At 55.6% G+C, this 22,424-nt stretch overlaps 8 protein-coding genes across 8 annotated transcripts; 3 read left to right on the top strand and 5 right to left on the bottom strand.

Annotated features, from left to right (window-relative positions):
* Positions 1–884: 884 nt before the first annotated feature.
* On the bottom strand, positions 885–3,889 carry QBC33DRAFT_470856 (uncharacterized protein). The gene is made up of 4 exons (XM_060425186.1): positions 3,335–3,889; positions 2,885–3,250; positions 1,209–2,511; positions 885–1,142 (listed from the first exon to the last, which is right to left on the bottom strand). The coding sequence occupies exons 1-4, from the start codon at positions 3,715–3,717 to the stop codon at positions 981–983; spliced, it is 2,214 nt and encodes a 737-aa protein (XP_060284386.1). The 5' UTR covers positions 3,718–3,889; the 3' UTR covers positions 885–980.
* A 123-nt stretch (positions 3,890–4,012) lies between these two features.
* Positions 4,013–6,374, bottom strand: QBC33DRAFT_46467 (uncharacterized protein). Its single transcript, XM_060425130.1, has 2 exons — positions 5,151–6,374; positions 4,013–5,083 (listed from the first exon to the last, which is right to left on the bottom strand). Exons 1-2 carry the CDS (start codon positions 5,956–5,958, stop codon positions 4,104–4,106), a joined length of 1,788 nt encoding a protein of 595 aa, XP_060284385.1. The 5' UTR covers positions 5,959–6,374; the 3' UTR covers positions 4,013–4,103.
* QBC33DRAFT_585125 (uncharacterized protein) lies at positions 6,110–7,066 on the bottom strand (the record flags this gene model as incomplete). Its single annotated transcript, XM_060431424.1, has 3 exons — positions 6,110–6,599; positions 6,654–6,798; positions 6,849–7,066. 3 exons carry the CDS (start codon positions 7,064–7,066, stop codon positions 6,261–6,263), a joined length of 702 nt encoding a protein of 233 aa, XP_060284384.1. The 3' UTR covers positions 6,110–6,260.
* A 780-nt stretch (positions 7,067–7,846) lies between these two features.
* QBC33DRAFT_46426 (phosphatidylinositol transporter) lies at positions 7,847–9,703 on the top strand. The gene is made up of 4 exons (XM_060425126.1): positions 7,847–8,226; positions 8,312–8,453; positions 8,512–8,543; positions 8,608–9,703. Exons 1-4 carry the CDS (start codon positions 8,018–8,020, stop codon positions 9,623–9,625), a joined length of 1,401 nt encoding a protein of 466 aa, XP_060284383.1. The 5' UTR covers positions 7,847–8,017; the 3' UTR covers positions 9,626–9,703.
* On the bottom strand, positions 9,699–11,130 carry QBC33DRAFT_470849 (magnesium-dependent phosphatase-1). Its single transcript, XM_060425185.1, has one exon. It carries the CDS (start codon positions 10,640–10,642, stop codon positions 9,941–9,943), a length of 702 nt encoding a protein of 233 aa, XP_060284382.1. The 5' UTR covers positions 10,643–11,130; the 3' UTR covers positions 9,699–9,940.
* Positions 11,131–11,250: 120 nt separating this feature from the next.
* Positions 11,251–12,832, top strand: QBC33DRAFT_46452 (Glyoxalase/Bleomycin resistance protein/Dihydroxybiphenyl dioxygenase). Its single transcript, XM_060425129.1, has 5 exons — positions 11,251–11,871; positions 11,945–12,097; positions 12,174–12,418; positions 12,507–12,616; positions 12,684–12,832. The coding sequence occupies exons 1-5, from the start codon at positions 11,440–11,442 to the stop codon at positions 12,713–12,715; spliced, it is 972 nt and encodes a 323-aa protein (XP_060284381.1). The 5' UTR covers positions 11,251–11,439; the 3' UTR covers positions 12,716–12,832.
* Positions 12,833–14,002: 1,170 nt separating this feature from the next.
* QBC33DRAFT_558331 (uncharacterized protein) lies at positions 14,003–15,247 on the bottom strand (the record flags this gene model as incomplete). Its single annotated transcript, XM_060429870.1, has 5 exons — positions 14,003–14,047; positions 14,115–14,410; positions 14,506–14,765; positions 14,844–15,045; positions 15,109–15,247. The coding sequence occupies 5 exons, from the start codon at positions 15,245–15,247 to the stop codon at positions 14,003–14,005; spliced, it is 942 nt and encodes a 313-aa protein (XP_060284380.1).
* Positions 15,248–20,682: 5,435 nt separating this feature from the next.
* QBC33DRAFT_585105 (mannitol-1-phosphate dehydrogenase) lies at positions 20,683–22,408 on the top strand (the record flags this gene model as incomplete). The annotated part of the gene is made up of 2 exons (XM_060431423.1): positions 20,683–20,737; positions 20,808–22,408. 2 exons carry the CDS (start codon positions 20,683–20,685, stop codon positions 21,947–21,949), a joined length of 1,197 nt encoding a protein of 398 aa, XP_060284379.1. The 3' UTR covers positions 21,950–22,408.
* Between the last annotated feature and the right edge of the window lie 16 nt (positions 22,409–22,424).

Here is a 22,424-nt window from a genome sequence, read left to right as displayed (position 1 = left end):
ATTCCTGGGCCACACGGCTCGCACGACGAACAAGAACGACGGCGTTGTGATCTGCTTCACATGAGCGGCCTCGTAGCCGATGACCCTTGGCTGATGTCGGTACGCTCCAAAGATAAAAACATTTATTCCACTCCTCGGGGTTCGGGCCGACATCAAAGGGATCTTGTCGCTTGGTACGCGGCGCCGGGAAAAGAGATAACACAAATTATAATCCGTAGAAGCGGAAACGTTGCGTCATGTCTCCAACAGTTCGGTTCGGGTTGCATGGATCGAAGGAGCGGCATTGCGTTTTGTCTGTGTCAGGGGTGTCAGGGACCCTCAGTTCACCCACCACACACAGACTCAAAACTATCCTCGTTGCGGGCCGGTAGGCGAGACTGGCGTGGAGAAGTATATCTCAACACCATGAGAAGAATGACCTGTCTGGATCATGCTGTGGAACAGTTGACATCATGGGCTGATAGGGGCTGGTGTTGGGCCAGCCAGCCTCTCATTGTCTGCCCCGGAGAATCAGCGACATACAGAATACTCGGGTTGCTATGCGAGGCAACCAGCAGAAATCCCAGTCTTTTTCGACAGTGGCACTGTAGAGCTCCGTCTGGCTATGTTCAAGCACAACATGTGCTTCTTGTGGCTGTCACAGTTGAGAGTTGAGGAATGACACCCCTGAAGTGAACAGCGTCTAAGACGGCGTCCCTCAGAGGAGAGCGAAGAAACTTCCATACCCGGGAGGTGTCTCTCCACTTAAGTAGGTAGAGTATTACAAGGAAGTGTTGCGATTCCCTACCAAGTCCTCAACCGGCGTACAATCAATTGCAGGTCACAGGTCAGCCTTGCTACGAACATACTCTCTAGCATGCAAGGGGGTAGGGGCCTAACGGAGCATGGGTTCACGTCTGAGAACGGGGTTTCTGGACTGGCGATGGAAAGAACCCTCTAATCTAGCTTCTAGCATAATAATCTACAAAGTCCATTGTCCATCAGCTTTGCAGCTCATCCTTCATTTCGCGCTTTATCCTCGTGACGGTCCCCGACCCGCCATACACCAATCCCGTGTAGACCATGGCAACACTCGCCCCAGCATTGAGGACTTTCAGGGCCTGCTCGCCATTCGTGATGCCTCCTGTGGCGAAGATGACCTTCTGCTCCGAGCTCTGCCCGGCCGGTTCCGCAACCTTGCCAGAGACGGTGCCACCTACCGCCGGGACCGGGGAAGCGGAAGGCCCCGATCCCGCCTGGAGGGAATGCCCGTCCAGCATCTTCCTATATCTCCTCACCAGGTCAAGCGTCCTGTCGAACATGGCCGGGCCCGAGAACCCGCCGTCCTCGAGGAACGCGCTCTGATCCTTCCTAGACAGCGCGAGCGCCGGCGGCACCAACCCGGTCCTCCGCTTCGTCGTGTTGCCCACGATGACGCCGTCGACGCCGCTCATCCACACAGCCTGGACGACGCCCTCCATCTGGGACTCGTCGTCCTCGTCGGGCGACACCTTGACCATGACCCTCGGCTTCGTCCTGCGGTCCGCCCGCCCGGCCTCCTCCACCACGGCGCTCAGGAGCCTCGTCAGCGGCTCCGTCGCCTGCAGGTCCCGCAAGCCGGGCGTGTTGGGGCTGCTGACGTTGACCACCAGCACGTCCGCGTACGGCGCCAGGCGTTTGACGCAGTACACGTAGTCGCCAATCACCGCGTCCACGTCCTTCTCGTCCGTGCCCTTGTTCTTGGCCACCTGCACCGCCAGCAGCCGGCCCGGGTGCAGGCCCCCCGGCGGCACCACCCGCCCCTGACCGACGACATCAACCTCGACCCTCCCGTCCAGCACGTCCCTCTCGGCGACGCCGAGCCGCCGCGCAAACGCCCTGACGCGTGCGCGCAGGCGCGCCGCCATGGCGTCGGCGCCGCGCGAGTTGAGCCCGTAGCGGTTGACGAGGCCGTCGAGTGCGGGCACGCGGAAGACGCGGGGGCGCGGGTTCCCGTCCTGGGGCAGGGGCGTGCAGCCGCCGACCTCGACGACGGCGGGGCCCAGGGCGAACAGGGCGTCGGGGACGTCGGCGTCCTTGTCCAGGCCCGCGGATATGCCGATGGGGTTGGCGAGGCGGGCGCCGAACACGGTCACCGAGAGGTCGTCGTCGGCACCACCGGGCTGTTGGCTGCTACTGCGCGGCGGGCGCTCGCGGGGGTGGAGGCCCAGGGGGTAGAGGACCTTGAGGGCCGTCGTGCCGGCGTGGTGGGCGTCCTCGGCGTCGGGGAAGAGGGCGCGGATGAGGGGCGGGATGAGCCACTGGTGGATGGACGCCCGCGTGTCGGTCGCGTAGAGGAAGACAAGGTATGATGATGCCGCCACCGACGCGCCGAATGCAATGGTTTTCAGCCGTGAGAGCAGCAGCGAGTCTGTAGAGCTGGACGAGCTCGTCGAGGACGCGGACCGTTGCGAGGTTCGGTTGGCGGGTCTGGCCTGAAATGTTCGATAACTCGGGCTCTTCAGCGGCCGAAGCGCTGTTTGAAGCGGATGCCTGGCTCGTATATAATGGGACGCCATCTTGAATCGGAGTCACTGGGCCGAGCCAGCACTCAATGGCCGGTAGATGCACGAATTGAGTGTTTATTTAAGCTTCAACCGTCACAATCGGCAGAGGGTGGAGGTCTGATGATAATTCGGTTGTGGGTTGCTTCATACCGTGCGAATTGACAGGTGATACTGTGACTCTTGAGTGGATGGGATTCCCCCTTGGTATCACTATCTCTACTATTGATATCAATATGTTACTTGTGTATGTCGGTATACAACGCCTGAACGCCCAGTCCAATGCATGTGCCTCTCTAGATCCCACCTCAGATCTCACGTCTATCTAATGCCTCTATGCCTCTATTTTCGGCTTCAATGACGGCGCGGAATGCTCGTCCTTCCTTGACGGCTCCGCTTCCTCGGCCATGCGGTTGAGGAAACTCAGATATGTCTGCCAGCCGACAGCGATCACGCCGGCGAAGATGCTCCGGTATTCCAGCGGGATGAACGTGAAGCTGAACGCCGTCACCGCAGGCCACAGCTTCAGCGAGTTGACGAAGCTGACGGGGACGGTCCGCCTGATCCGCTCCCACACCTCGGCCATGCTGTCGCCCGCCAAGAACGACTGCATCCCGAAGAAGTAGCTGTTGAAAACCGGCGTGAAGCAGAGCTGGTTGACGACCACCTTGGTCACGAGTGAGAGGATGCGCGACGCGTAGTTGAAGTTCCGCGAGAGGAACATGAACCTGTCGAGCCATGAAACCGTCAGCGCCACCCCTCCGGCTGCCTGGTCTCCGCCAGCGTGTTTCCGAAGCCAAGGATATTCTTACCATTCGTAGCTCGGAATCGATGATATGGCACCGATGGTCAACGACCTCCCCGTCCGCTCCGGATCGTATTCTTTCCCGCTCATGTTCTGCGCCGAGAAATCGGCGCAAAGGTAGATGACCAGGGAACTGCACAGCTGCGTCACATACGGCCTCGTTCGCTGGGCTCTCGCATACGCCTCGGCCACGCGCGTCAGAGGACCGAGCCTCTGCCAGAAGGGGAGCGTCGGGACATTGTTGGCGACGGGGATCTGGCCCTCCTCGGGGCCTGGTTTTGATTGTCCATCGGGCTTGGAGGACCGGCCTCGTCTCTGGCTCTGTGGGCGGGATCGAAAGAACTGGAGTTGGCGCCGGAGCAGCGACCTGTAGAGGGTTTGCGCCGCCATCTGGAGAGTCCCGAGATGGCGGGGGAGGGTTATGATGGTTATCGCGCTTGCATTCTTGTTGCCGATTTACATCCGTACTTTTTTCGCACTTTTTTGTCTAGCGCATTGCTCAATGTAGTGCCGGACTCGGTAAAGTGGAATGGCGAGATTAAACGATATCACTATCCTGGGGTTGTTGAAAAGCGGGGGTTCTGCTCCGTCTAGACAGCATCAACAGCAACCGCAATGGCGACAGCGCTTATGCTTGTCAAATGTCTTCCTGCAACATTGTTTGAGCTGTAGGGGCGAGCAAACATAATTTAATACCTATCATAGCTCATAGCAGTACTTTTCCATGCCTTGTGACGTACAGGCGCTGCAGAAACCTGGCCGAGGCGAACCCCATGCTAATCAAACCTCTTCAAGAACTCCCGGCAGAGCAGCTGGACCCTTTCTTGTTCTCCCTCAGCGAACCTCTTGTCCTCCGTAATCCTCTTGAGGTTCACCGCCTCGCGCTCCCTCTCCTTCTCCAGCACCAGGAACTCCGCGTTGACAAGGCCCCCACAGCTGAACACGTTCGTCTCGATGTGCGTCTTCATCCCGTCGACCACGCGCCTGAGACCCTGCTCAGCCGACTTCTCCGCCTCCCGCAAGGCCTCCACCTGCGGGCCAATCCCCACCGCCTCCGACAGCACCCGGTCCAGGAGCACTGAGATTGGCGACCTCTCCTGCGCTCCGGCGACCTCCAGGCGTCTGCGCTGTGTTGCCGACTCGCCTTCGTCCGGACCCTCGGCGGCCCGCTTCAAGGCTGGGACGATTGCTGCATTGGCCGGCTGCATCGCGCGTGGCTCGCTCGGGCGCGAGCGGCTGGCCTCGGCCGGTGAAGTGGCTCCGCCCTTGGCGAGGGAGCCGTCTGGCGTGGTGAGCGGTGTGCTCCTCTCAGTCGGAGCGCCGCTATTTTCCGTACCCGCTGGCGAAGACATGGTCACGGCCTTGCAGCATTGGAGGTCAACGGTCAGCGATCTTTGTTCTGGCCCTGTCGTTATGTTGGAACCATGGTTCCCGGCGCCATTGCTTCCGGCGCCATTATTCCCGGTCGCAGGCCGGCTTCCGCCTTTGGAGTGCCCGTTTCCGCCATCCTCCAGGGACCTTGGCTGTCGAGGAGGAAGGGAAGATCGGCTCGCAGCCCTGGCCCTAGTACTCCCGTTCCGAGTTCCCATCAAGGCGTGAGCACCGACGAGGGAGAGCTCGTCCTCGTCATTGGATGCCCATCCCCCCTGTTCCCCATCCGCACGGGGTGCAGCGGCACCTCCCTTCTTCCATGCTCGCGTCGGGCTTGGCTCGGAAGTGGCCAGACGACCCTCGCTTTGCGAAGTTGAAAGCCCGCCTTTGCGTATTCCCTCGCGTCAATTCATGGACGTGCAGTCTCAAGGGCCAAAAAGGGGTTGTCTTACCACGATTATTCTTCTCGCATGCATCTTTGGCAGGAGTCGAGGGAGGCACGGAACCATAGTGGTTGCCTATCAGACCAAGCACCGCTTTCCTGACGTCGTAAGGTGTGCGAAGAGATGGCGGCTCAGCCCTGAAGTCGACTCTGAGTTGCGCACCGCGGCTCTCCAGGATCCTCTGGACCGTATTTATCACACCCAGGTGCGGAATCGAGGCATCGTCCCCTCCCGTGGGAGGCGCCAGAACCGCACGACAGACTTCATACTTTTTTTGGCCAGGATTCTGGATGTTGTAGGAATGTGCCACCAACGAACAGGCATGTTGGACTGCCTGGTCACAGCCTTCAGGCCAAGGCTCAGACTTGACGTTTGGCTTGGCCAAGATGTCGTACACCAAACAGACGAGGCTGTCTTTTCCTGTCAAGAATCCCGGGAAGCAGATGGCAAGCAGTAGTAGTCGGCTAATACCAGCCGCTTTCTGATCGGGACGCCACGGGATCAAGACGAACTTCCTCTCCGGGATTGCGAGGCGATTTTTCACCTGAAATGGCAGCAGTCCTTCCCCGAGTCTCTTGATCAAGGTAGTGTCCCTGACGTGCTTCTGAAGTTGGATTTCGATGCCGACTTGTTGGACGTCGAGGAGGGCGAGGATCTTGTTCAGCAACGGGTCTGACAGAACAGTTCTTGTGCACGCGAGGCTCTGGAGGTCGTCGTCGGTCCATCCAGATCCAGGTCTTGGTGGGAAAAGGTCTAGGTGATTACTGCACCCCTTTCCGCAACCGAATCGCTGCAAGTCGTTGATCTTGGGCGGCATCTTAGCCTCAATCTTGGGGTGAACCACTCCAGCCGTATTGGTTTTGGAGTTGCCCTTGGTCGGCAAAGGTATAAAGTATAAATCATGAGTCGGGGACTGAAACTTGGAGGGGGTTGGGGGGGAACCAAAAAGATTCAAAAATAGACCTCACTCTCCAGCTGCAAACATGATTAATCAGTTCTGTTAGGTTGGAAACGGGAGCATGCATCAGATCCTAGTCAGACGGGCGGCCTGGCGCTGCAGGCAAACAAAGATGCAGCCGGTGTGTAACCCTGTGAGACCATCAGTTTTTACTTTTTATCCTATGCACAGTATTTGAGCACTATCTCTGCGAGCCTATCTGGCATGCTCAGGCTTGGAAAGTGGCCACTTGGAAGTGACTCCTCGTCAACCTTGACCCTCCGATCCTTCAGTGACATGATCATATCTCTCTGTGCTGCTTGTGGGAACGCCATGACCTTCCCACAGTAGACAAACGTCGTATCTATCTCTGTGTATGCCTTGTTCTCGGGCGAGTAGAAAGAGCAAGCTTTCGGGTGCTTGACAAGGCGTCTCAGCGCGCTCTGCTGGTCCTGGTGGGAGATGTCCGGGTAGAAGAACGGCCCAGCATCTAGCTTCCGGTCTATCACCTTGAGGCTACCCTGACATATCGGGTCAGCATAGAACCATTATCTCTTTTCTGGGGGCTATGATACCTCATAGTAACACCAATCCAAAGAATCTATCGGGGCGCTGGTCTCGATGCAAACGCCCTTCTCTAGTATGAATCCAGCAACAATGACGATCCGCCTCACACCGCCGTTTAGCCCCTGTGACCTCCTGGCTTCAATGCCGAGTCCGCTAAATGCTTCTGTAGCTACGACTCCGCCATAGGAGTGGACCAGGGCTACAATCCCTTGCCCTTCGTTGGCGAGTTCCGGGCTATGCTTGCAATGAGTTCTATATCCGCCTTGGTTGGGTCAACCACAGTTTCGACAGTCCTTGACGGCAAGTCGGGTGCGATAACCGTGTAGCCTTTGCTCTGGAGGATGGCTAGAAAAACACGATAGTGTTCAAGGGTATGCCACGCGCCGTGGACGAACATAATTATGGGTTTCTTGCTCGCCATGATGGGAGATTTGCAGTGCCATGGTTCTCATGAGAGTCGAGCCAATTAATAAGTCGATACAGTACCTACCTACTTAGTCACCCTCATAAGGCTGATGTCGTGCCATGGCTGCACCCCCCCGTCAGCATTCCTTCACATTTGCGGCACTGTCGATGGCTCTTGCCATTTGCTGTTAGATAGCACCTGCCCTTGCCGTGGATTAAGGTTTTGTAGTCAGCAACTCCCTTCTCCGATTTCAGCTCTTTTCGAAAAGGGGGCATACCACGAAAGCTACCTACCTACCTAAGGTATCCAGGAGACTAACCTTGCGCTCAATGGGCTGGTAATAAATCACACCGGCTGCCCAAGTCATCCGAGACACCATGGATGTCTGCCACGACTGTGTCAGCTACCACGGGGAACCTTTTCGGCCCTTCCACCCGGATTGCGATGACCATCTGGACCTACGAACCCCCCCCCCTGCCGGTCTCCATGCCAATCGTTGACATAAATTCCCCCAAGGTTGCACCAGTCATTTTTTTGCAGTCTGTGGTGCTTCCTTCAGACCCTTCATACGGTACCTACCTACCTCAGGTAAGCTTGACCATGAATTCGAATTCCACACGTTGAAACAGTTGAGACCCGTGAGCTTCGAGGCTGCAAGTCAAGTGACGTCATCCGATATGTGTTGAAAGGTTAATTCGCTTAATTGAATTTTCAGTTGAATGCAACAAGGGGATATCTCGGAGTGTCGGCGGTATGAGAAGCCCCGGCGATAAGACCCGGCAACCTGCTCCACCGACCCCCGGGCCAAAGCGACTTTAGGATATTATCATCACTGCCGCAAGTCCCGGAAAAAGATGCTTTAAAGTCAATGGTCCGTCACTGCCACCCCCGATAACCCCAACAGACACACCCCACATCCCTCGTTGCTGCCGTGGGCTATAAACTCGCAGCCATCGACCTTCCACCATGAGCGCAGCGTCCGCCACCTTGGCGCCTGCTCAACGGGTCCAGTCGACGGCCAGCAACGCTGGCCAAGAATTTGGCTACCCTCATGGCCACCTCGGGCATCTCAATGCGGATGAGGAGGACGCGTTCCGGAACTTCAAACTCTTTCTCCAGGAAAAGGGGCTGTACATGCCGGGACATCCGGCCTCTCACGACGATCCCACGTTGCTGTACGTCGGTCCCACCCGTTGTGCCTTACAATGCAGCTGCAGGCGAGCACGATTATTGACTTTTTCTCCGCCCGGTAACCGGCAGCCGCTTTCTCCGGGCCCGCCGGTGGATTGTCCAAGATGCCTACGAGCAGTTCAAGCAAACCGAGGAATGGCGCGCAGCGAACCAGCTAGACATCCTCTACAACACCATCGACACGGATGCATATGACCAAAGCCGGCAATTGGTAAGTGGCCCTCGAGGAGGACAGGCGATGCAGCAGAGACCTAACACAACTTGTGCAGTATCCTCAATGGACCGGACGAAGGGATCGAAGGTTGACCCCCGAACTGATCTAATATCCCCCCTTTTAAAACACACACTTACAATCTGGATCGCAGAGGCATCCCTCTCTACCTCTTCGAGATCCGCCATCTGGACTCCAAGACGATATCACACTACGAGAAGACGGCCGAGAACACGTACAGCAGGGCCCACCCTGACGGCAGCACACCCCCCAAGCTCCTTCGCCTGTTCGCCCTGTACGAGAACTTGACGCGTTTCGCGCAGCCGCTGTGCACCAACCTTACGGATCGCGACAATGCAGAGACGCCAATCACTCTCAGCACGAACATTGTGGACGTGTCGGGCGTCGGCCTCCGGCAATTCTGGTACCTGAAGGCGCACATGCAGGCGGCGAGCCAGCTGGCCACGGCCCACTACCCCGAGACCCTCGACCGCATCTTCATCATCGGGGCGCCCATGTTCTTCAGCACGGTGTGGGGCTGGATCAAGCGCTGGTTCGACCCCATAACCGTGTCCAAGATCTTCATCCTCGGCGCGCACGAGGTGAAGCCGGCGCTGGAGCAGTTCATCGACCCCAAGAACATCCCCAAGCAGTACGGCGGCGAGCTGGACTTTAGCTGGGGCCAGATGCCGAATTTGGACCCTGTGATACGCGAGACGGCGCAGTGGGAGAACGGCTATACCGAGTTCCCCAAGGGACCCATATATTGGCGGCCATACGGCGACGGGGAGAGGCTGGAATGCGTCGCGGTGGGGACTGTCAACCAGAAAGACCGGCTGGAGAGAGTATGCACCATCCCTTGTATGTACAAGGGCCAGTTTCCCGCCCATCATGGGGACCCGGGGCTTCCTAGCGACATCGCGGAGAAAGTTGAACCCGCCTCAGCCGCTCCTCTCGAGACCGAAACCCAGCCAGCCGTCACAACAGGCGTCAAGACGGCGGACGCCCCTGCGGTGTCGACAAACGCCAACGAAGGACAGGCAGGTGATCATGCTATTCCCGACGTCCAAGGCGTCCAGAACCTCTCCATCCAAGAGAATGACAGCAAGACGATTGAGATTTTAGAGAAATCGAATGGCGCCCCTCAGCAAACCAAGGCGGCCGTGGCATAATGAGTGATAGAGGTTGGGAGAGATAGATCACATAGACCATGTCGATGCATTTTTCAGCACTCCGACGTATCTTGTCTGATGCTATCCGACAATTGGGCATTGGATTGAGTCGTGTTTGAGACGCTCGTCGCATATAAATGGAACAGGGGATGATTCTAGCTCGGGCGGTTTATTCTGTTTTCCACTTCTGGAATATCTTGGTATCTTTGGTATCGTCTAGGTGCATAGTCTATAATATTATCGTCATCTGGGCCACGCCATCTCTTCCGCTCTGCATCATTCTTCTCCTCCGACCGTCCTTCCACCGCCCAGGCCTCACCGCATCCCCCTCCTCGACCTCCACTCCTTGATGCCCTTGTCCACATCCTTCCAGGTAATCCCGTCCCGGACCAGCCACATGGTGACCCCCAGCGTCTCGACGTCGCGGTTCCGGCTCTCGTCGTCAAAGAACAGCATGTCGCCGTACGGGATTCCCGTCCTCTTCGCCAGCGCCTCCATATGCCGCACCTTGCTCGACGGGTAGATCTCCAACCCGCCGTCAAACAGATCCAGCGCCCTCCGCGCCTTCCGCTTCTCGGCCCCGGCCCCGGCACCGCCAACGGGCGGCTCCCCGGCCACGACGTGCAGCAGCTTGAGCATCTCGCGCGCCAGCTCCGGCGCGTGCGTCCGGCTCGCCACGCCCAGGCGCACCCCGGCCAGGGGCAGCGCGTGCAGGATCGCCGGCGCGTCCGGGTAGAAGGCATACGCGTCGCCGACCCTGTCGACCACCGCCGTGGTGGTGGACGCCCCCGGTGCGGCGCGCAAGGGCGGGGTGACGTGCGTGTCGACCCAGAAGGGCCAGAGCGTGTAGTCCAGGTCGAAGACGATGAGGCGTGGCAGGGGCCGGTCGTCGGTCAGGGTGGATGGCAGGGAAGGGAGGGCTCCGGCGCCGGAGGCGAGAATGGATGGGCTGGTGGTGGTGGTGGTGGTGGTGGTTGTGGTGGGGAGGGCGCCGCCCTTGGAGAGTTTCTTGGGCATGGTGCCCACGGTAGGGAGATGACGCACCTGCTGGCGCGCTATCGACGTGTGGGGCGGGAGGAAGAGTTTGGTGGGGGATGAGGTCCTTTCGTCCTTGGTGGAAGGATCGATCGGGATATCGTTCTGGAGGCCGATTTAGCTGGCGGAGAGCTGACTCATCTGTGACTGCCGATTTTAGAACCGACCGCCTCGTGGCACCTCCAATGGGGCGATTGGGGAGGACCCCCAAGCCTTTTGGAACACTGCAGATCAGCTAAAGTATGTACCTTGGTACCCTAATAAACTCCTTGTCAGTTGTCCCGGACTCCGGGGGGGAAAGGCTCGATGCCATTTCCCCTATTCTCTTGCCATACTTTCGTTCCCGACTGCCATGCCAGACAGGCCGCACGTCAAACTGTCATCGTGGAACAATTGTATAGCCTGTGGCCCCCGAAGATGAGCTGATTGGAATTAACCGGCAAAGCCAATCGACCGCACAAAAGGACCTCGTGTAACTGCCGTTGCTTCATCAGGCGTTATATAAGCTATGCCGAACTACCCCACTCATGTCTGCCCCGCCGGAGTCTCGACGGACTTGCTCGGCTTCTCCATGGCGGTGCCACTAACAGCTCGTCCCTCCATCTGATAAACCCCAGCCCGCCCCCGACCCGGGAACCCCGCATTCCTGTTTCTCTACATGGGGAGCTTCGACGTTTGTCGCTATATATCCGATCGAGCAATTAATATATCGCTGAGATCTTAGCTGAATATAAAACTACACACACGTACTTGAACGTCTTGACAAGGCCATCGCAAAGATGGCTGCCGACCCGATCAGGAAGATCAACCTGGTGCGCATCGCCCACGTCTACTACAAGTACCAGGACGTCGACAAGGCCCGCACCTTTGCCGAGGACTTTGGCTTCTCCGAGACCGCCCGCAACGGCGCCCGGACCTACTACCGCGGCTACGGCACCGAGCCCTTCGTCCTCTGCGTCGAGGCAGCCTCCGAGTCCGCCTTTGGCGGCGCTGCCTTCGTCGTCGAGTCCGAGGAGGACCTTCACTATGCCTCCAAGAACCTGCCCAAGGAGACCAAGCCGTCCGACGTCTACGAGCTGACCGATGCCCCCGGCGGTGGCAAGTGCGTGACCTTCTACGACCCCGCCGATGGCTTCCCCTTCCACTTGGTGCACGGCCAGACGCCAGTCGAGCTGAGAGACCCCAATTTCACGGCGCAGAAGGTCAACTATGTGAGTTTGTGCCCCGTCTTCGTTTCGAAACAAATGGTTACGGCGAACACCGGATTGCTGACGGCCAGCGTAGCCCACCGAGAAGAACCGCCCTCAGAACACATTCCAGCGATTCGAGAAGCGGCCAGCACCGGTCCACAAGCTCGGCCACTTCGGCATGTGTGTCACCGACTACAAGAAGTGCTACGAATTCTACTCAACCTACTTCAACTTCTTCCCCAGCGAGGTAAGAGAGACCCCCTCGCCCCTATTTCCTGGTGCCGCTGTGCACAGCGACTAACAGTGGTCTTGTCTATCTATAGCTGGTCCATCTCGACGGAGTGAACAACACCGTCTTCTTCAGGCTGAACCGCGGAAGCGAACTAGTCGACCACCACTGCTTCTTCTTCTTCGAGGGACCGAAGGCCCCGCACGTGCACCACTCGTCCTTTGAGACGCACGATTTCGACACCCAGGTACTCGGCCACGACTGGCTGCGCCACAGGGGCTACGAGAACTGCTGGGGCGTCGGGAGGCACATCATGGGCAGCCAGATTTTCGATTACTGGTGAGCTGCACACACACACACACACACATACACGCCCCCTTTTTTTCAACTATGGATGCAGAAAAACTAATGCCTACTCCTCTTCCAGGTTTGACCCCTCCGGCTTCATCATGGAGCACTACGTCGACGGAGACCTGCTGGACATGAACGAGCCGACGCACGTCTCGCCGGCGTCGCCGGACAATCTGCATGTTTGGGGTACGTTGGAACGACGACAAGACTTTCCCGTAACTGTGGCATGAAAAAACTAACTTTTCGGTTACAGGCCCCGACCTCCCGCCCACGTTCCTGACCTAGATGGGATCATTTTCTGGGGGGGTAAAAGGGGTGGTAACCCCTCTAATTTGACCCCAATATGATCACCCTCCTCCTGTTCGGCTCACATAATCCCGCGGGATTCTGCTCATGCCAGCTCAGGTAGGCTCAGTTTCGGCCCAAGGCCTCGCTGAAAGTTGTCAACTCTAACCGAGGAGCCCAATAAGTGTCTCTGCACCCCTTCAATATGGATGGTCCAGAAACTCGGACACCTGCAAGTTCGCAGCGTCTACCACCTAAAACTTTATAGATAATAATCTGTCTCTTTGGCCGTCTGGAAATGCGTACGCCCAAGGATTTTTGGTATTGTACTTTGTCACAAAAGGTGATATGGAGAACGGGGAGAACGATGTTTGCACATGTTGATAATGGCCCTGGGTGTCAGTGTCTGGGGAGGGCTTACGCGTTGCACCACGAGGCCTTAGTCCCGCCCGATAGCTGCGTTTCGCAAGGTGCCTGCGAGGTAATTCAAAGGACTTCACTAAGCTGTTTCGCGTCCGACTCCTTCCACCGCCACCCTGGTCCCAAGGTGCTGTGTAGTCTCAGTTGGCGCGAAAGATCCCATAAATGGGCCCTTCCCCATCTCCTCTCCTATCTCCTTTTCTACCTCGGGGAGAGTTAGACTCGATGGGAAGATATTGAAAATACTTTTCGTGAACCGCCGTGCTACCCCCAATCGAGTACCTCTCCTCCCCCCACCGTGTGTCGAACTTCCCCCTGTCACCTTGCGTCAAGCACCCCCCCGCCAGCTTGCTTCGGGTATCTTCCAACCTATAACGAAACTTCATTCTGAGATCGGCAACGCCGAGGCCGTCCTAGCACTCAAAGGATCTCTATCTTAGAGACCAGTCGTCCTGTTGAGTTGAGGGTTTTGATCATATCGCGCCGAGTGGCTTCCCACGGCGTGAAGAGGGCAGTATGACGTGGGAGTTGTGTGACAGACACTATGCCCCCCACCGTGTGCGCCTTCTGGTCGAGCACGAGGGCGCCTGAGTCACCCGGCTGGGCAAAGATCTGCGAGTTGAAGTTGGAGGAGCAAGTCAAACCAATAGAGCTTGGCCCTTGAGAGTAATCCGCCCTCCATTATCAAGCGCATATACAACCTGTATGCTGGGTTCGATGCGGTGAGCCCACCCGGCTGTAGGCCCAGAGGAACGTCCGTTTTTGAAGACTGGCATACCACCTCGGGCAAGCTTCGTTTGCAGCTGCCCGATGGAGAGCTCGGTACCGCAATGGACGTTGTCGTAAGGTTTGCGTCAAGGTCTTAAGTTATGACGCTTTGACGTATTGCAGGAATACATTCTCGGATGGTATCTGAATATAATAATTAGCGTTTTAAGAAACAGAGACACGGACTCTATGAGATAGGGGTTGCTATTACATTTGTCAGATGCTGGAAAGAGGGAAAGCGTTGGTTGGCGAGCTTGATGAGGGCCCAGTCCATGATATAGTTGTCGCTGCCACATCGCAATCCCGAGCTACAAAAGACGCTGCCGAACATGCGGTCGAAATCGCAACATTCCTTCACTAGTTGGCTGGCTGGTTGGATAACGTTGTGTTGGCTAAGGCCTTCGCTTTGGAAGATGCGGAACATCTCACAGAAGGATTTATGATCTGGGTCGGAAGGGCAATTTACGATGAGGCCCTGTCCGGTAGGAGGGATGACATCTGCGCTCTCTGGAGCTATTTATCAGTAGAGAGAACAAGGCTGGGAGAAAGGGGCAAGAAAAAGTGAAATTCGTCGCATGGATAGAAGGTGGGAGACAACATACGGCTGAGGACATGATGGTTTGTCCAGGCAAAGTGGTCGATACAGCCGTCCTGGAAGGTAATGCGGACGTAGGCGCCAACACTGCCCGAGCTGGCGCAGCCATCGATTCCGATGCTAGCGTCCGGGGGTGGATTCTCGCAGTATGTATCATCATAGCCCTGGCCTAGTCCGAACGGGGGCCGACGGAGAAAGTTGGACGTAGCGGGCTGGATGTCGGCCTCAGCAACTTCTACGGCCATGTTGCTTAGTCGCACATCATGACTTTTGTTTGTTAGTGTAAGTCTTCGTCCGATATTGCTGAACAGAATGTCGAAATGTGGCACATCACGTCAGACCCACCTTCCAAGCACCAGACGCGCCTGCCGGACAATCTCAGCAGCGCGCGTAGCCGTTGTAGACTCGGGCCGGACAGTAAAGAGGAGGATGAGCTCGTCCCCGTCGTCCTCGCCGTAGTCGTTGCCGTAACCGATACGATGCGGGCAGATGGTGTTCCAGTCGTCAGATTCAACAACTCTCTCCAGATCGGAGCGGAGGTAGGAGCCTGAATCGCGCTAGAATAAGCGGGCAAAGAGGCGGTCAATGTCAGCGTCCTCGCGGAGAGGACGCAGAGGGCGCCATTGGTAGGAGCCATCAGCAAAGTGCTCCTTGAGAGGCCCCGTGATTGGGCTGAAGCGCGCGAGGAAGTCGAGGCCATAGACTACGATGCCGAAGGATTCGTCGTCGGCCGCTCGGTTCGTTTCCATATTGGGACCTTTTCCACATCTGCTGTTGACAAATAATTTTGAAAACTGCTTGCCGGCCATCGTGCCTAGAGTAACTAGGCAACTTGAATAGAGCACAAAGTACCATACTTATTCTGGTTAGAAAGGTATCCGCTCAATTTCTTCAGCCAATGGATGTTTGTGTTTCTCTCAAAGCCCTTCCTTGTCCCTCAAAAAAGCCCCTCCAAAATATATCAAACATTTTTTTTAGCAGCAACTCTCCTCGTTTCGTAGTCTTTGCCCAGGAGAGGGCCAGAGCTTGGCTTGTGAGTGCAACTTTGGGAGTTCGACTAGGTAGATCTACTATGTTGGGGCAAACCGCGAGGCTAATCTGGAAGTGAAGGGGAAATGGTATCGACTGTCTTCCCACGTTGAAACACGTGGCGAACAACAATGCCATGTTCTTGAATTGCAGTAACAACTGACCTGGGGAGCCGGGTCGTTTGAAAGGTCGAGTTGTTCCCTTTCGCCACTTGTTAACTGCTCAATATAACAAGGATGACTTGAATTACGGGCTAAGTCAGGGACAAGATTTTCTTTAGTAAGCTAAAGAATACCTAGCGATTCGCGGAGGAATAGGCGTCTACATGTCTAGTGTAATTTCGAGAGGTAGATGATAGTGTAGTTGTCTAGAATTTCCAAACAAAATCTACATTTCCTCTTAATATAACTTAATTATACTTCCTTGGTGTGATAGCAGGAAGCAAGCTGGGTACAGAAACAGTATCGGCAACACACCTCAAACGACAAGCTTATGGTGAACCTAGAATGTTCCAGGAATATAATTGAGACGGGGAGTTGTACCTACTTATCCTGCTCACAGACCTTAAAGGGGTCTAGGAGACATAAGTAGCTTCACACGTATTGGTATCAATCCGGGGTTGGTTGAAGTTGCTCTAAGGAGCCATGCTCGACTCCAGCTCAAGGAAATCAAGCAAATGGCTGGCTAGCGATCTGGCTGAAGTCAACCGCTTAATTATAGGTCACTATGGCAAGAAGTAAAGAGAAACACACAAGGGATTGTTCAAAATCTGGGGAGGAAAGAATGTGGCTACTTCACACCCGAGACGCAGTCGCAGCTCTACTGTGGCTATGCAGATGAGGTCTTTCAAACTGTAGATCTAGATCCCGATGCTTACTTAGCTGTTCTGACTTGAGCAAACTTGATTTGGTTTTGGTTAGTGGGACCGTGGGAATGTACGTACAGAGGTAAGGTCTCTTAAAGTCCAAACTATATCAACGCCTTGCGGATGTTATAGGCCTCAGAGTCCTGCCGCAGCAACCACATACTTGGGCCTTGACGAACATATCCATGCAATCTTCAGTCTCCTCTACGTCACGTATAGGATACGGTAGATTACTTGGTTGGAAATATATTATATGTGGCTCACTGCCCCGTCCAGACCTTGGTACGATGTTGACTGACAGCAGATGGCAGAACGACAACAGCCCAAATTGTGGCAGAAGGAAGTCACGCTTCAATCCAAGGAAACTACGTCCAATTAGAAGATGGAATGGCGCGCGATCAATCGTTACGGCAACGCTGTAATGTACCATGGCAACAAGAAAGGCCTCGCCTCTGGTAGTTGAGGGCGTGGATGGAACCTGTTAATGGATCGACTGTGCCTCGCCCTGGGTGAATGGGTGCTGTGGCCGGGCCCCGGTACTATCATTGGTGCAAACCCTAGGGGTAGATCCAAGCGATGGGCACAAGGTTCCGATTCCGATTCTCCCTTGCTGTTTGGACGGCTTCAGTAACACCACGTTGGGGCATGAAAACACGTGTTCTTGATTCTGGATCGGCGAGGCGCCATCGTTCCTGTTGATGGCAGGTTGTGTCGATCTCTTGTCCAAGATGTCTTGTCCAAAATGTCGTAAAGAAATCGGACCATGTCTCGTCGATCACTCGATCCTTGTTTGCAAACCTGTTGCGGGACGTCACATAGCACCTGGACAACACACACGCTGTTCGGTGAAGTTACTTCTTGGCTCAGAGGCAGCCGACGCTACGCATCCTGGTGAAAATCAACAGGGAAAATTCAACCGCTATCAGGGAATAATCTTGTCTCGCAGACGCTTCGATGCCGAATATCCGTGAGTCTATATTGAAGGAGTCAAGCGGCAGCCTGGCGGCGTGGCCCGTCCAGTGATCGCCGTCGATTGGAGACCCACCTCCGCATGGCAGCATGAAGCTAACAAGCAAGCAAGCCTTGGCAAAGCGGGAGATGGTCGACTGAATATTCCTAGGCGGGGATACACGAGTCTGGGGGGCGTGACGAGAATTCGAGATGTTTTCTTTCCAACCTTTGGATGTCTAGTTTACTTCGGTGAGGACTTATTAACGCAGGAGATCAAAACTAGAGACTTGATTGACTGCGAGTGCCGAGCGGCTGTATTGCTTAGGCGGCGGGTGTAAAACGGTAAGTACGAAAGACCTCGCTCGGAGAAACCCGGCCCCACTTGGTGGTGACGGTACCGGTTAACGCTCAAATCCACGACGGACGGGGGAGGGACGGAATTTGCAACAGACCAGGACTGAAAGCGAAAAAAAAAAGATTTTTTTTTTTTTTTTCGCTTGTTTTCATCCGGGTTTCGGCCATATACATCGACCTTTCAAGCCAACTGCATATGTCTCGGTGGTAGTTGTCAAGGAATGAGGATGAAGTACTGGTGTTGCCCTGTCAGACTGCAGATTGCCAGTTTGCCAATCAGCGGCTCGGTCCGTTTTGAAGAACGGTGGAGCCACCGATTAACTGGGGCTTTGACAATTCGAAGATGGAAACGGGAGGCTGGACTGGAGCAGGCGGGCCGCCTAGCCTGACAGATTGAATGACTTCAGGCCTCTCTGAAGGGACATGGAGGCGTAAGGACGAGAGGTCTACAGCTCCGTGTTGTTGCACGATCTCGGACAAGTCCGAGGAGCCTACAGAATCGATCCGTGTCGTGGGTCAGATGCTCGTGCGAGCATCAACGAGAGGACTGGAATGGGTGCCCCGGGGAATGAGAAGTTGCAGAGTGCAGATTACACAACATTTGAGCCGCTGCAAGGGATGTGATATGTGGTATTGATCTTCAGCGTGCGAACCCTCCTGTCACGTCTTAACTTGGAGAATCCGGTGTACTTTGCAAGACAGTTTCTTCCGACGTGACTTTGAAAAAGGGCCGTCCACGAAGGGCACCTGGTGTGGGTGGAGCGCTGTCGCCGAGGCTGTAGCGAAGTACCTCCTATGCATTGGAGTGGATTGGGTTGAAGGTTCATCACTGTTGAGGGCCAATAGAAAGAAGATGGCTCAGGTTGATAATAGCTCAATGCGAGGAGGCAGAGTGTGCTGGGAAGCTGAACAACGAGGAGATACTTATTGGTGGCCTTGCGGCTAATGGACCCGGTCAATTGGCGCTTTTAAACGCTGCAGCCGATAGGATTAGCGGCTGAACATTCTCCGTACGCCGCTAGAAGCCGTGCAGAGATCCGTACTGAAGAGAAATGCCCGAGAAAAATAGGTCAAAACGCTCGAGACCTCCCTCGGGGATTGACCAGCCGTGAGAAACCCCACTATACCCCTCAACTGTCAACCAGCCCCACGTCTACAGTGTCGACATACTTGGGCTACACCACCTAGATTCGACTGGAAATTACAGTAGTTGTACCTAATGACTGTCTTCCGGGAGGAAATCTCTGTGTGAAAGCGTAGTACGGTCGTTGAGGTGAGAGAAACTCCCGCCCGAAAGCGTCGGTTAGGACTGTGTTCCTGCACGTTATACTTTCACTGCCCAGCGGAGTCCCTGGGTGTGCTCGGTATGTATACAACCAAACTTATGGACCCCCTGTCGTCATTGTACCGTGATCTGCAGGAGGGGACCCTGAAAACGCACCTAGCAGCCACACCTAGGGCCCGGAAACAACCAGTGATGATGCCAGAGATCGTCAGAAGGGCAAAATACTGGGGCCATGACGACAGCCAAGTGACCGGAGTGGCGTATTGCGACTCCTATTGATGGGATCAGGGGCGGTGAGATACTTTTGAGCTACAAGGTGAACCAGTGGCCAGCTTAGCAACACACCGACGGTAACGGACCCCTGTCCAAAACGTCCCCACCCTGGATGTGAGCGCTGAGAGTTATTTACTACGTGACGAGCAAAGGACTTTGCATTTCGGCACCCTGTCCCATCGATAAGCTGGGCTCACCGGGCTCCCAGTCACCTCGTCACTCTCAACATGGAGGCGAGACTACTAAGGCAGAAGTAGGGATAGAACACAGAGATGGTGGATAGTGAAGTTGAGACCCAAGATGCCCAGGCATGAGGCTGCAGATGTGGCTGGCAGAGCCCCAAGAAGACCCCTAAAATGCATGCCCAAAGCACCCGATCCAGCGCCCGACAGGCTTGGCTTTATCTCGCCACAGCCTCACCATGTCTTCTGATTTGGAAATATCTCAACATAGGCGAGAGGCAGGATGCGCCAATTATTGCTACGGCAGTGGGCCATCACCGCAAGGCCCGATAGCAAGGGAATGACAAGGTAGTATAAGGCCATGAACGAGGGAATTGAACGTCCCATTCCCAATTGTATTTGACGATAACAACATTGTCTCTAGAGGATGCAGCCACGCACTTGCAAGGTTCTGCACTCGCAGTTCCGACCCTTCCTTGGCAATGGCGCCACTACATAGCCAGGCTCATTGGTCTTCGCCCTTTCCGACAAATGGCGTCCAGGTGTTCCGATATGAGATACGTCCGTATTGAATTTGAATCGGAACTCACTGCCGCGTGCGTTCGCACGTGCCGAACGAAGTAGAGATGGTGTATATGCAGCTTACGTAGTTGGCTAGAAGCAGGATGTCTTGGATGTGAACAAGATTCTCGACATCATATCCAACCCTGGACGGCATTGACTTCTGGAGGGCTCAGTGACGCATGGTGGATGCTGCTGGTTGGCAACCCTTTTCCTTGTGGCGAACCCCTCCATCACAGTTTTCTTGTTGTTTTCTACGATTACTTTGGAGCCGGTCCGTTTCATCTATTTTGCTAGCTGGGTACTTGCCTATTTTAGGTCCTGGTGGCAGGCACAGTGTACACCCGGTGGGGCAAGGATACGACGCTAAATGAAAACGGATCGGTGATGTGTTGGTTTTGGGACCGTTCCCGCCCCACTCCGGCGGTTGGGGGGTTTCTTCGCATCCCTCCAGAGACAGGACTTGACTTCGTTGACGATTGCTACTAGTTTCCGAGATATAAAGTAAACCACCTTCCCCTTCTCCGGACAATCCCTACCTCTTTTTTTTCGACTTTCTCACCACTCCCCAAGACCTTACTCATTTGCCCCTGATCATCGACAACATCATCCTTATCCAGCAACTACCAATACATCCTTGACTTAGAATCACCCCGCCCAGTTGACAACTCCCCTTCAGTCGAGATGGCGGTCCAGAAAACCACTAAGAAGGCAGTTCACTTCGGTGCTGGCAACATTGGTAGGTTATCTCATCTTCCCGGCTGCCTGTCCCAAGCCTCCGAGCCTATGCTGACCCCAATATTTCCCAGGCCGTGGCTTTGTTGCCTGCTTCCTCCACAACTCCGGGTACGAGGTCGTCTTCGCCGACGTGGCCGGCCCCTTGATAGACGCCCTCAACTCCACGCCGTCATACAAGGTGATTGAAGTCGGAACCGAGGGCACAACGGAATCGACCATCACCAACTACCGAGCCATCAACTCCAAGACCCACGAGGAGGACCTGGTGCGGGAGATTGCGAGCGCCGATGTCGTCACCTGCTCCGTTGGCCCAAACGTCCTCAAGTTCATCGCCCCCGTGATTGCGAAGGGCGTTGACATGCGGCCAACTGACGCCGACCCTATTGCCGTCATCGCCTGCGAAAATGCTATCGGGGCCACCGATACTCTGGCAGGACACATCAAGCATCCCGACAACACTCCTGGGCACCGCTTAGACGACCACCACGAGCGAGCAAGATATGCGAACTCGGCTATCGACAGAATCGTGCCCGCACAAGATCCCGAAGCCGGGCTCGACGTCACGTTGGAGAAATTCTACGAGTGGGTCGTCGACAGAACACCGTTTGGAGATCACCAGGTCCCCAGCATCGAGGGCATCAACTGGGTTGACCACCTGGAGCCTTTCATCGAGCGCAAGCTGTACACAGTCAATACCGGCCACGCCACTGCAGCCTACTTTGGCTACAACCGCAATAAGCGAACAGTGTATGACGCTCTTCAGGACCGCGACATCCGCGGCCAGGTCGAGGCGGCATTGCGGAACACGGCCACCCTGATCACCGACAAGCACGACATCCCCGAGGACCAACAGATGGCCTACGTTAAGAAGATCATGAAGCGCATTGGCAACCCGCATCTCGAGGACGCTGTCGAGCGTGTCGGCCGCGCCCCCCTCCGCAAGTTGTCGCGGAAGGAACGCTTCATCGGGCCCGCCGCGGAGCTCGCCGAGCGTGGCGAGGACTTCGAGTCCCTGCTCCATGCCGCCGAGATGGCTTTCCGCTTCCAGAATGTCGACGGGGATGAGGAGAGCCAGGAGCTCGCCAAGCTTATGGCCGAGCTCGCCCCCCAAGACGTCGTCGCCAAGGTGTGCGGACTGACTCCCACCGAGAAGCTGTACCCTCGGGTCGTCGAGGTCGTCAGGAGAGTGCAGGCGGACAGCCAAGAGGATTAATCCGGGCAGTCCTGAGTAACGTCGGTCCGGGGCGCGAGGCGTCCTATTTCTCGGTTTGGTTTCTTGGTTTATGTGATCATGACACAGGGTTAGCAGGGATGCATGTCAAATGGCGGATAAATGGCGTTCAAGAGTTTCTCACGGGTCAATTTTATATTTGTAGAGGCGCCTGATGGTCCGACGCTTCGACGCTTCAACGCTCCTCGGGCGTATCGTTGGTCATCGCGGTAGCGCTTTGTGTCGAAGGTTAAGAATGTACAGATTAAGATAGCGAGATTCTATAGCTGTACAGAACGAAAGTCATCTGTCGACCTCCGGCAACAAACTTTTCGAGTCTGACCATAATCTTAACGATGGCATTGTGATGAGGGTTGTCTTCCCCCAGAGCCTCGTCTGATCCCTCACCTCCTCATCCCGCTAGGTTCACCCCACGCCACACCTGTTACACTCCTGATCGAATCGGTTGTGATGTTTG

Source organism: Phialemonium atrogriseum (assembly GCF_030411735.1).
Source record: "Phialemonium atrogriseum strain 8032-3 unplaced genomic scaffold QBC33scaffold_10, whole genome shotgun sequence".
In the NCBI taxonomy this organism is placed as follows: domain Eukaryota; kingdom Fungi; phylum Ascomycota; class Sordariomycetes; order Cephalothecales; family Cephalothecaceae; genus Phialemonium; species Phialemonium atrogriseum.
Note: the sequence above shows the minus strand (reverse complement) of the source record. Positions and strands in the feature narration are given on the sequence as shown.